The sequence below is a fragment of the Ornithodoros turicata genome, unplaced genomic scaffold (assembly GCF_037126465.1).
Source record: "Ornithodoros turicata isolate Travis unplaced genomic scaffold, ASM3712646v1 Chromosome21, whole genome shotgun sequence".
Classification (NCBI taxonomy): Eukaryota; Metazoa; Arthropoda; class Arachnida; order Ixodida; family Argasidae; genus Ornithodoros; species Ornithodoros turicata.
This window is the reverse complement of record NW_026999337.1, coordinates 433,296-446,626: the sequence shown is the minus strand read 5'-3', so window position 1 is coordinate 446,626 and position 13,331 is coordinate 433,296. Positions and strand designations below refer to the sequence as shown.

At 45.1% G+C, this 13,331-nt stretch overlaps 1 protein-coding gene across 2 annotated transcripts in view; it reads left to right on the top strand.

Annotated features, from left to right (window-relative positions):
* LOC135373135 (store-operated calcium entry regulator STIMATE-like) overlaps positions 1-13,331 on the top strand; it is a 39,708-nt gene that overhangs the window by 11,603 nt on the left and 14,774 nt on the right. For both annotated transcript variants that reach the window (XM_064606396.1, XM_064606397.1), the window contains 2 exons: positions 3,921-4,033; positions 8,280-8,363. In XM_064606396.1, the coding sequence (XP_064462466.1) occupies positions 3,921-4,033; positions 8,280-8,363 (197 nt within the window). The remainder of the gene's footprint in view (positions 1-3,920; positions 4,034-8,279; positions 8,364-13,331) is intronic.

The window sequence follows — 13,331 nt, the reverse complement described above, 5'->3', positions numbered from 1 at the left end:
GACGCCTTGACGCTCAGTGGCTCTACGCATAGAGTTAATATAGGAAGACTCTAGAGAACGTACTTGGCGAGTGTGACCGCCCGGGCGCTGCCATATGTTGGTCATGGACAGTGTTAGTGGACAAATTTTTGCCCCTAACTACAGCCGAGCTGCTCCGTTTGTTGCCAACCCTCTGCAGTCACGTGGGATAACAAACGGGGGAAACAAGCTGATGGAGGGAACGACGTCCAGCGTAGGAAGCGAGGCCAGCCGTCTAATTTCGTTGAGTACGTACGAACCTATGGGATACGTGCAGAATTAAGTAGTGCTATCGGAATCACAAGGTAAACGTTGTCATATCAAATGTGGATCATATTTTATCTATGAGGTTGCCTGCGACACTGCCAACCCTTTGCTTTCCACCAAACAGAGATGAACATGTTAACCGCCTATGACATGTTGAAGTGGCGTTTGTATGCTTTACGAGCAAAATCAATAAATTGTTACCCATTGTAACAAATGTAGGCACGTATTTCCGAAGACAACAGTAATCCAGAGATGAATACACACAGTAAACCGTCATCTTCATGCAGGCTCTGCGAACTAACGGGAACTGTAAATTGCAAAAACGAAACCACCCGCCATTCCATGCTCTGGTCTGTCGAGCTTCATGATAATAAGGTGACGCACGAACGACAGCAAACAAGCGAGTGATACAGTGGGAAAATGTTCGCTGCTTATTTGTTTAGCGAATACATACGAGATACCCACATAGTACGCCGAATTTAGATAGCGAGTGATGAATTTCGGAAAACGAGTGCGTCAAGTTTAGCGGACTGAAGCAGCCAACGCAAAGCAATGCCTTCCATGACCAACAGATGGCAGCTCCTTTGTGGTCACGCTGTTCTGAGCGAGTCCGACCCCCCTGGCTCTACGTCATAGCGCTTCCGCTCATTTCCGCTTCCAATCAGAGCACTTGGCAGCGCCATGTCTCTTTTTACAGGAGTCGTCACGAGGATGGGAAACTACACTTCCACTGTACGCTCGGTACCGCATCATACCGAGATCGGGCGAGTAGAAGGAGAGCCAAGAGCTTGTTGACTAACATGTTGCAAACTGCTAGCTATCAACTCTACTTCGGCTTTCGTTTTGTTGTTTTCGTTTTACTTCATCTTTATCTCTGTGTGAAGAAAGGCAGAGGGAGGGATCTACAACTGCACGCTCATCCTGGAACGGATCACGGACTGGGTGGTTGCTCGGGTTGAATGTACGAAGCATATGACCTAGTTGATTCAATGGAGTGAAAAGATCTCCTCGTATTCCAAGCCCCATAATACCTCTGACACGCCCCTGGCACGTTTGAACTCCTTTCCATTAGGAGACCTTTACAGCGGCAAAGGACACCTTTATGAAAGGAGTTTGTGCCGGTGACACACTGTACAAGTGAACTCCTTTTGGTTTTTCGTTCGAAAACTATACCCAAAGATGTTGCGCTACACATTTCCACGCGTATATAAACGTAACGATACGACCAACCAATTAATTTGAAATACGTACTACAACAGCAATATCTGCAGGCAGACTTCGAGTACAAAAAAATGGAAACACAGTCCATCCTTCGTTTGAGCGTATTGTCATATCGCCCTTCATTCGGGGCTATGCCATACGCCTTTACAGATTAAAAGGCTGTCTTCCCAAAAGGACCACTTCGTAAAAGGAGATTCTCCTTTGCCGTGTGTCACATCATGCAACACCTTTTCGTTAGGTGTCCCTTTTGTAAAGGAGTTGGAACGTGTGTCAGGGGTATTACTCCGTTGTGCAGCATGAAGGGGTTTCGACGGAGATATTTGCCACCCATAAATCTACATTTCAACCATGATTTCGTGTAATATTCGGGATTGCATTCGCAACCCTTTAATTTCTGGGTGTTGGAGACTCGCACGTTTGCGTCGTCCATATTTGTGCCCTGCCTCGGCCAAAATTCTCGTTTACGACGTTTTTACTTTGTTTAAAACACACTCGATACACGTGTGTCACAAATGGGGAGTTACAGGAAGTCACCTTTTGGGTGAACTTCACCTGAATGCAGGAAAGTGATGACTTTTTTAGTATTTGATGGAAGAATAGCTGGAAAGGCTGCCCAAACGTTTCTGAGCTGCAATCTCTTAAGATGTCAGAACCCTGGTTGTGATGAGCATTGTCACTTGGGAGAAGCTAGAAAGTTTCCTGGCTAAATTCATATATTATAATCCGGGTAAATTATGCACTTTATACAGTATATCTTGACCTGGTCACGTCCAATCACTCTAGTGCGCTCTGGTAGGACCCTTCATGTTTGATGTGTCGAAACGGAATACTCTGATTACATTTGGCTAGTTCTTTTCAAGCACGCACCTTGAACTTGGGGGTGCACCCACTCTGACCCACGCTGTAGCAGATTCTAGTTGCTACAATCATGTTCAGCTTAGGAAGGAAGAGAAATCTAGTCTAGAAATCTAGTACGTACGCCACAGGGCATAAGGAAACGAAATACTGTGCGAGAAGAAATACTGGAGCGCCACCAGCCACCAAAGCGCTCTTTCTGCTGCAGCGTAGTGCCATGCAGGGAGTCTTAACAGCCAATAGAGAAACAGAGTGAGTATGCTGGATTACACAGTCTGGCACAGGAGGGAGCATGACCTCTCTGTGTCCAACCATCCTATACTCGGCACAGAAATATTTTGGGAGCTGACAGACTAGTTTTCTTTTCCTTCTTAAGTTGAATACGACTATAGTTCTGGCTGTTCTTTGGCAATACCACCTAGAAACAAAGCCTGATCGCCGGGCAGTGCGACATAACAATTAAGAGTTTGCCAATCACATCTGTGCTTTGACGGCTGTAACTATGGAGCTGCATGGGCAACCAGTGATAGCCACTGTCTGACATCATCTGATGCCACGGTTTTGAGGGGATTACGACGGTCTCTGAAAGGGACGTGACCTTCGGTCCTACTTTTCTTTCAGTGGGAGGCAGCGAACAATTGCCAATTCGTGGAACCCAGCTCTCCCCTTCCGATCTGTTTCGGTTTCGGTCTGTCTACCAACGTCATGATGACGTTTGTCGGGTAGAGGTTTATTCAGGCAACAATGGACATGCAACCAATGACAATGAACTATGATGCTTACCATTCGGCTAATCAGGAGTCTCTCAGTATGGCTCGCCTTTCGGCCTGGTACTGGCTACCATCGGCATCCACCGGAAGCTCCCCTTGCGAAGGTTTCAACGAAGCGGGAAATGCTTGTCGCACGGACACCGAATCCTGTCGCCGTTGTGACTGCATTTGCAAATGCGACGGCGCTCACAAGTGTTCCTCAGGTGTCAGCTCACCACTGCATTCTAGTTCTGAACTCGAGAGGCTGTTCGTACGTAGGATACTTGTGTCGGGAAACATCACAACACACGCTGAGTCACTCTGACACACTAACAAATCTGCGACTTCTCTTTGAACAATGCGGTCATACGGTGGTGTCAACTGACATCGTTGAGATGCTCACTGCCACTTCTCTCCCTTCTCTTCTCTTCTCGTAACTGCCCGCCAGACCGGCAGCCCGCGAAAGAATGCTCTTTTGAAACTTTGCCAACCAATAGCAGAGCGCGCAATGTCCTTCGGCCAATGGGTGCCAACTATGATGCCTGACGGAGTAATACCACGTGTTTATGATGTGCAAAGATTTTTTAGAGCCGCAAAGAGGGGGAGCTATCGTGGCCTGGCTCAGCTCCCAAACGTTCTTTCTATTCATATACTTTATCTTGTGTAGCCCCGTATTTCTTTTGAACTTTGTTCCATCAGAAACACTGACTGCACATTGCCTAATAAATTTTGGTGCTCCTTTTAAAACATTTCTCGCAAAATGGTGTCTTCGATTTGGCTCGAGTCCCGACGTTTATTCTTCTTTTCCAGGAATCCCACCTGAACCACGGGCATGGCTTGCTCAGTGTGCCGTCTACGTCACGCTCATGTTGTGTGAGAAAGTAATGGTTGTTCTGGTCATTCAGCTGCACTTTTGGGAAAGAGTAAGTTCATCTCTCTCAGCTCTTGCCTTTACTTTAAGCTAAGTAGTTGCTCCTCTTTAGTGGTGAAACTTTTGAGATTGCACAAGTGTAGTCACGAGAGTGCGTTAATTTTATCACAAATTATTTGGACTAGAAAATGGGTATTTATTTTATTCAGTATTATAAGTCAATGTTGTTTAAAGACCTAAGCCCTGAGCTGAGGCTCTAAGCACCTCCTTGCTACACTGCTGCGAGCCTTATATTTGTTCTGCAGTATCACACATCACAGCATTGTTTGATGGTCCAATCAATCAATCTTTCATTGACATTTGGAATATCATGTAGGAAAACTGCATGTCGAATATCGAGGCTCAGGGTCCGCAGAACGTTTGAGAAAGTAGACAGTACACCTATCTTGATGCCGAGAGAGAGAAGAAAAACCCGAAAAATTAATTTACGTAAATGAAACTGAAATACAGTCAGAATGAGTAAAGTGAATACACATTACATACGAGATAGAGGACTGAGAAAAGGGGGCAAAATTAGAAAAATGCTAGTCTCCCAAGACGGTGTCATTTGCTACACTTGGAGGTTGACTACTTGAAGATGATGAGTGACGGCCGTATTCGGTGCAAGACACACGTCACATACTTCGGTTATCACATGCCATTAGTGCAGTGGCAGTAATGACTACTCTTGGAGGGGTTGTCAAACTACAGGGTGCGTTTTTATTTTTTTATTTTTTACAGTTTCTTAATAAGGAAGGTGCAGTTTTTCAGGTGGGGTATACAGCCAGGTGAACATTCTCTCAAAAAGTATATGTAACTATGATATGACTAATTAAACCTGGAAATTTATTAACTCTTTACTTACATGCATCCAGGCAAAAGTGACCTTTTGTGCCTGAATCACATTTCTGTAATAAAAATGAGATTAATAAAAGTGAAAAATAAAGTGAGATAGAAAATTGGGAAGCAATTGCCATTGGAAGCCATTCTATTTTTTTTTTTTTAATTCCAAAAGGAGCAAATACGTCAAATATCCATGGCTGAGTTTTGCTATGCAAAGAAGATGGAGCTGATTGGAGTATGCGCTGGCCACGCCACCTAAGCTGCCGATGGCGAAAGTAATGTTCTCAGTGTGTGCACTTCAGATGCGCACGGTCTCTGATCTCTGCTCATTTGCATATCAAAATCTTCTATATCTTCCTATACATCGCCGAGACATAACCACATTCTTAAAGTTGAACGTTTCCTATGCAACACTGACCAATTTTCTCGTTCATTTTTTCCGTACACATCCAACGAGTGGAACTGTCTTCCTCACAACATTGTCATAATTAACGATTCCATTGTATTCAAGCGAGAACTAGCCAATTTCCTGTGTATTTAATATTTCCGTGTTATTTATATTCTACCTGTGTTAACTTTTATCTTCGCTTACTCCCTCATGTAATGCCCCAATGGGGCGCCTTGAGGTACTACCATAAATAAATAAATAAATAAAAGTTGGCTACGGATATTTCAACATTACCTGTGTGCTAATTTCAGGATTTCAGAAAAATAGAATGCCTTTCAACCAGGATCTCCCATTCCGCTAATTCATTTTTGCTCAGAAGCCCCTACTTCCCGAGTTTTATCCCGAGTTTTAAAGAATTTTAGGTAATTAGTCACCTAGAAGCTACGTGCTCTTTTCGAGAAAATGTCTGCCTTGCTGAATAACTCGCCTGTGAAAGCGACATCTATGCTTCTCTCAGATTTTTTACGAAAAGTGTATAACGCAGAAAAATGAACTCCCTGCATATGGTTCATTCTATCACATACACATTGTACGGTATACCAGAGTGTTGAGGGGGAAAGTATTTTTCAACGCGTCTTAGTTGGCGAGATGGAAACCCTCGAACAAAATTTGCTGCAAAGCTCTGACATCAGAGGTGCCAGAGCCTTTGCCATTCCTATTAGTTTTCAAAAGCACATGACCTCGAAAATACTCCAAAAGCCGGGAGATGACATAACGAAAGAAAGAGAGGACTCCTACTTAATGTAACAACAAACAAACTTTAAGCGGACGTTTCGCCTGTCATACTACGGGCATCATCAGTGCAAGAGTGAACGGCAACCGACAACCAGTCACTATTTAAGGAGATGACAGTATTGTTTGGGAAGGGGGCCGCGGTTTTTGTTACAGTGCAAGGGATCAGCGCGTATGTGCCACGATTCCAGGAGCTTCCTCGATCCCAGTCTTTGCTCGCATGCCAAGGTCACCGTGTTATCGTAGTCGAAACAATGCCCCGTGTTCCAAGAATGCTCGCTGAGTTCGGTCTTGAGCCGTGTGGCATGTGTTGTGTTCTTTTATGCGGGTCCTTCTTTTCCGGCCTGTCTCGCCAATATAGCACGTGTCACAACCTAGACATTGTAGCTTGTACACCATGCCAGACAGGTCTTCTGGGCCGACAGTGTCCTTTGGCTTGGAGATAAGGCTGCGCAGTTTAACGTGCGGTCGGAAGGTCGTCCAGATTTTCAATGGAAGTAGCGCCCCGTGGATAGATTTCGAAACGCCTTTGATGTATGCAATTGTGACCCGGGTCAGGCGGGAGCGGTCCTCATCCTGCAGTTTACGTATCTGCATACGTTTCCGGGTGTCCTCAATAAACCTGTGTGGGTAGCCTCGCTTGTCCATGGAAGCGGTGATCGTCGCATCTTCACAAGCCCGTAGCTCGCTGCAAGATGACAATTGCTCTGAACGGTGCAATAAAGTTCGCACCGCACGTCGCTTGTGTTCCATGGGGTGATGTGAGCCAAAACTTAAAAAAGTGCTGGTATCGCGGGGCTTTCTGTAGACACACGTATGGATGCTCCCCGTGCTGTCCCTGCATACACATACATCCAAGAAAGGAAGCTTGCTGCCCTGCTCAACTTCATACGTGAAATTGATCGATGATTCAATGGAGTTGAGAACCGAGTGGAATTCATCGACGTGGTCCCTGTCTAGGATGACGAACGTGTCATCTACATAGCGGCGGTAGAACTTAACTGGGCGGGAGAACCGTTCCATGGCCGTCTCTTCAATGTACTTTATGACCAAGTTTGCCAGTGTCACTGACACAGGGCTTCCCATAGGGCGTCCTTCGATTTGATGATAAGACTTTCCGTTGAAGGTGAAATGAGTTTGATTGAGGCAGAATCTCAGAAGTATAGCTACCTCTTCAACTGTGAGTGACGTTCGTGATGGCAGGGTGCTGTCCTTCCGTAGTCGGGCCTCCGCCACTTGTACCACGAGATCCTTCGGAACCTTGGTGAACAGCGACACCACATCAAATGACACCATGACATCGTTGTCGAAACGTCTGCTTAAAGTTTGTTGTTACGTTAAGTCTGAGTCCTCTCTTTCTTTCGCACATGACCTCGCCTGCAGCTGCATCGCTGGTAGAAATGCTTTCCGTGTCAGAGCCATGTCATGTCAGAGCCAGACATATTTTTGTATTCAAGCTCTACAGAAATGACAGAATCTTCTGTCACTTTCTCGTTTTCGTTTCTTTAACCTCGTGAAGCGTTATTAATATTTGAGGTCTTCAGTCGTCCAACAAGGTGCTGAGGGCACTTGAAGGCATTACAGGTACAATTGGGCTACAGGACATTCTATGACTTGTGTGCTCCCCCAGTGATTCCTCTTCTCGTTTGAGACTTTTCAACTAAACTGGTCACTGTGTGCACTATATTAGGGGGCTATATTGGGGTATTTGGTATATAGACATTAGGAAAAGCCACTGCATTGTGTGTAAACAGCACTGCACAGGATCAGCCTTACTCAAAAGTCGGCCTGTCCTGTCCTGGCCCATGGGCCAGGCTGGGAAAGGTCTTCTTTTTGTGTGCCTGAACTTGGCTCAGTATTGTAGGCCCGGGCCGGGCCCATACATTGCCGGGTCTGGGTTTGGCTCGAGCCTGTGTTTTACCCTACTGTTAGTAACTGTCAACTTTCAACTGGGCTTTTACAATGGGCTGAGCTGGGCAGGGCCATGTCCAGGCGGGTAAATCAAATGAAGACCGTGCCTGGGCCCGAGAATGCAGCCCATGCAGCGCTCTACTGTACACCTGTTTGTATTCATCGTCTGTAGGCTCAGTGAGGTAGCCAGTTCGACCTTGTCGTCATCACATCCCATCTTTTTTTACATCACCAGTAACAATAATGTTTGACGTGCCCCCCTCTCGCTACGGCGTTCAGCATGTTTTCTCACCTGTTTTACATTTTAAATATTGTTCCTTTCCAGGTTCGTGTCTTCATCATGTCTCCCATTCGAAACCCAAAAGTGGAAGTGGCTCTGGTCGTCCTAGTGATTCCCTTTTTCATTAATGTATGTATTGCCTTAGTGCTAAGTCTCTTAATAGTTTGTGCTTACCTGCAGCTATTTGTTGCACCTTCCCACAGCCGATGGCCCAAACTGAAGGGTGTACATAGATTTAAATAGCTGATAATTGAGCCGTGCAAATAGCTAAATTTCCAAATTGAATCTGATAGAAATATCCCACAGACAAATTGGTATTAGAATACTTTATTTCATTTTCGAATCGTATTTGAACATTCCCAAAAAGCCCAATTTGAGTACTGTAGAACCCCATTAAAGCATATGCGGCGATAACGTGAAAGAAGTGGGTACAAAGCATTACTACGGCATATCTGAAAATCTCACATACGCACCCACCTGCCGGCCAATGGATGGGATACACTAATCGAGAGGCAGTTTACAAAAGCTGTGCAGTCCTAACTCTTTATTACGTGCTGTTTGGCAGAAATTTGAACAGAAATGCCTTATTTTCGCTTGCCAACACTTTTGACTCGGCATGACGTCCATGTGGTCGTCGTCTTCACTGACATTAGAGGTCTCTGTGGTGTTGACAGCGGCGACAATTTCACTGTCAGTCCAGTCAGGAGATGTTGCGACATCGCCATTCACGTCTCTCAAGACACTGAAGCGTACTTCTTGGTGGTCCAGTAACGGCACAAAAAGGCTTTCACGGGCGCCATCTTTGGGTTCTCCAGAGCTGCTGTAATCGAATTCGGCAGCGTTCTCGATGTTGGCGTTGAACTTGGCACGCTTAAAACAGTTCTGAATCGTTGTCGGCGCCGTTTGATCCCATGAGTACTGCAGCAAGTGAATGGAACTGAGCAAATCAATGGAGTTATATTTGCCATTGTCCATCTGAAGCACAATTCTGCGTAACAGGTTCTTCCTGTACTGTTGTTTTATGACACAAATTACTCCTTGGTCTAGGGGTTGCAAAAGCGTGGTAGTGTTGGGCGGAAGAAACACCAATTTCACGGCAGAAAGGTTCTTCGCATCGATGTGAGACAACGCGTTGTCCAGCACAGAAATACCACGCAATTTTCGTTGTGGTGATGCGATGGTCCAGAATTCCTACGTACTGCTTGGAAAGGCTCCTTGTCATTCAGGTGTTCTTGATGTTTCGGTATATGACACCGAATGGCAGCCGATCGTTCTTAAAGCACCTCGGCCTTGCAGATTTGCCTATTACTACGATTCGTAACTTTTCACTTCCTGTCTTGTTGACAGCAAAAGTGATAGAAATTCTGTCTTTAGTGTCCTTCCTGCTGGTGCAAGTTCCTCCTTCAAAGGCTAGTGCTCTGTCCGGTCGCAACTCGATAGATAGTGCAGATCGTCCGTATTGAAAATGTTCTCGGGATCTTAGTCAAACAAGATTTGACACTGCTTTCCGTTCTGTGGATCTTTGGTGTTGTCTTTGTCTTTGCTGTCTAGGGCTGTGTGAATATTCAAATTTTGGTTTGAATTTTATACAAATTGCATATTTATTTGTTAGAACAATGATGAATCGAATACATTCGAATAGGGGTGTGTTAATATTCGACTTCTGGAATTCGAATCGAATATCAAATGCTCGAACTATTTGATTCGCGAATCGAATATCCAATATTCGATTTTTCGAATATTCGACTATTCCACGAATAAACGACGCAACCCGAAAGTGGGCTTCACCTGATGCTTCTTGCATGAGGTGAAACTGCGAAACTGCCCTTGCTGCTGGACCAACACAGGCGGGACAGTGTTTAGTTCAAGATAAAGTTATCCAAAGTTAGTTTTGTAGACATCGTCTGTGGAAGGGGTGGCGCCCCTCCCACATGTAGTTTAGCGGTGCCGACGAGGGACTTTGATTTAATGTCTGTGAGGTTCCTTTAAAAAGTTAGGACTCTTGAATAACGACTACATCTCATGAACAAGAAGGGTGTCTTAAAGATGTCCTTTACGTCTAAAATTTGAATAGTGCAACTTCCTAGGGCGAGTGCAAAGAAACTAAAGGGTGTTCATGGCAAAGCTGAGGCAGGATGCCAATTTGTTTGTTTCACAAATGACCTGTGGTTGTCTGAAACAATTACAACATCATCCGTATAACATGCTACTGCCTGACATAAAATTTTGAAATGAAGGTAACCACTCCAGTACTCCAGTAAGTGTAGGCTCACATAAAAAGCAGGAAGCACTATCATGTAAAATTAAATAGTAGGGGCTTTTAGCAGAAGAATTGCATGTCTCTCTTGTGACAGTTAATGCCAGAAAAATTGCACTAAAGCCATGGGCTACAAAATGGAAACTTTTAGTGTGAAAGCCACATACAGTCAAACTCCTTTATAGCGAACACCTTTTTAACGAAAATACCACTACAGCAAATTTTTTTTGCGGTCCCGCTGGAGCCTATAGGTCCAATAATAGACATCCTTTTTAACGAAAATACCTTTACTGCGAATTTTTTTTGCTGTCCCCTGAGTTTCGTTGTAAAGGAGTTTTACTGTATTGTAAATTTTGTACAAATATTCGATATTTGATTCGGTAGTCGAAATTTTTTCCTCCATTCGATTCGATACTCGATTCGGCTTAAAATATTCGGATTCGCACACCCCTACATTCAAATACTGCTATACAGTAGAACCTCGTTAATTCGAACTCGGATAATTCAAATTCCCAGTTAATTCAAACAAATTTCGAAGTTCTGTTTGGCCCGCTATGTTTTCAATGCATTTGAAACCGAGCCTAATTCAAACCTCGACTCCGGTTAATTCGAATTTTTTCACTCCCCCCTCTCCCCCCGCCGACGTTTGAGATGCGCCCTTCAGTGCTCGCGCTCCTCCACCGCTGTCACCGAGACTCTGAACGCCGAGCCGAACCCTTCCTCTCAGCGCTCCCGGTAACGAGGCTGCGTGGGCGAGTCGTTTCCGTGCAAGAGGGAGAGCTGAGAGCAGAGTGTGCCCAGTGGAGTGCAGCTGTAGCTTGCACAGTTTCGCCACGAAAACCACCGCCCCCCCTTGACCACGTGATCATCCGTAACGAATCACGACAAAGTAGCCAGAAAACGGCGCCAAAATGCACGCGCTGGCTGATCGAACTGCGCATCTGCGCTGCGTGCCCTCTCCATACCCTCTCATTCGAATTCTTTCCCCGCCCTCTGTTCCGAGCGCTCCGCCAGGCCATCTGCTAATATTATCGGGAAGCAGAAAATGAAAATCCAGAAGGCGAAGGAATTCACATGTACAAATTTATTGACGCGGTAAACATATAAACAAGAAGCAGCATTTGAATGCAAGTAAATCTACACGATTATTACGGAGTACCGCAGAATAAATAGTGCCGAGCAACGGAGAGCATGACTATCATATTATACAATCCTTAAGGGAACCTATTTGGCTTGGAGAAAGTAGATATTATTATATGCATATATAGCGCGTGATGAGTCGCAGAAGGCATCCGCTTCATCCCAGCACAACTGTAGAATTTTCAGGTAACAGGGGCCACATGCTCGCGGATCGCAGGGCCACAAACAGTTGTCGGTGTCTGAATGAAAAAAAAAAGGGACCTGTTAATGATACGGTAAACACGAGCACAGGCAACGTTAATTGGCTGAATACGCTATGTAAGACACGCTATCGTTACGCTCCAACATGTCGACTAATGACAAAATTTGAGGAGCCCGGTGTACGCGATGCACGCTGTTTTCCTTTTCATGCTCACCAGTGTATTAAACATCGGACACATTCAAATAGTGGCACAAAATGCAACAAGTAACGCCACGCAGAATAGCACATCCACCAGATAATGACTGATAACCGGCAGAAAATGATGTAATATGGGACAAGGCGTACCTCCATGCACACAGTTAGGCGACAGTATTAAATGTCTGATGACTGACATGCATCATACGTTTGTCCGCTTACCTTTCATTCGGGCGTTCGTCCATGGCTCGAACATCTTCGAAATCCACGAAACGAAATCACTGTCTACCCACATAGACGCCAGCTACACAACGGTCAGATGGGTCGGCACCTCGAAGAAACGAACGCGGGCAAGTCCACCGGTTAAATGGGCCTCAGCCAATCATGATCGAGAAAGTCCACGTGTGGGACCGTAGCCAATGAAAAGTAAATAGCCGGAATTTGGCGGGAAATGCCAGCGGCGACACTATTTTCGCGGTGGCGAAACCTGCTTACTGTGTTTCCTCTTGTGTGCCTCTCGGAAGGTGCACGTGCAAGCGTGGCCGATAATTGCGTTTTGTCCACTCACAACAGCGTATTGCGTGCGTCCTCTTTGCGAGAAGTGAAACTGACGGTGTCCGTGGTGTGCTGTAACCAATGTCAACGAGGGCCAAGTATAAAACGCTTTCCCTGAAAGAAAAGCTGGCTGCTGATGAAGCTCGATGAAGCTACGGCTAGCATAGAAAGCTACGGCTCGAAAAATATCTTCGGTCAGCATTCACATAATCGATCAGCATTCACATAATCGATCAGCATTCACATAATCGATCAGCATAGCCATTGTCGTATTTGTGATGTACATGGTGATACGAATTTTTTCCGTATCATCGAGATTCTACTGTATCTTATCTGGCGATTGTCGCCGCGAGGTTACGCGCATGAGACAGCGGCCACCATCGTTATATGAGTTCTCGGAACCGCGGTCTCCATCGCTATACGCGGGTCGTTTCCCCATAGAAACAATGTATATTTTGATAGTAAAATCATGAACCATTGTTTTACGAGGAATATTGTTATACGCGATATCGCTATCCGCGGGTTTTATTGTATTCCAGTAGCTGCTGCATATCCTTTGGGTGCTGGAAAACCATTTTATATGTAATGACATTTTGAACTATGGAGAACAAGAATTGACTTGTAACAGTAAACTTGCAGAACTTCCGGAACAGGAAAAGAAAAAAAGGAAAAGAAGATCGCTAGAAAGCCCGTGCAGTTTTTCAGTGAAGATGATTTTCTTATCACATGATGTAACGGAGGTCGTGAA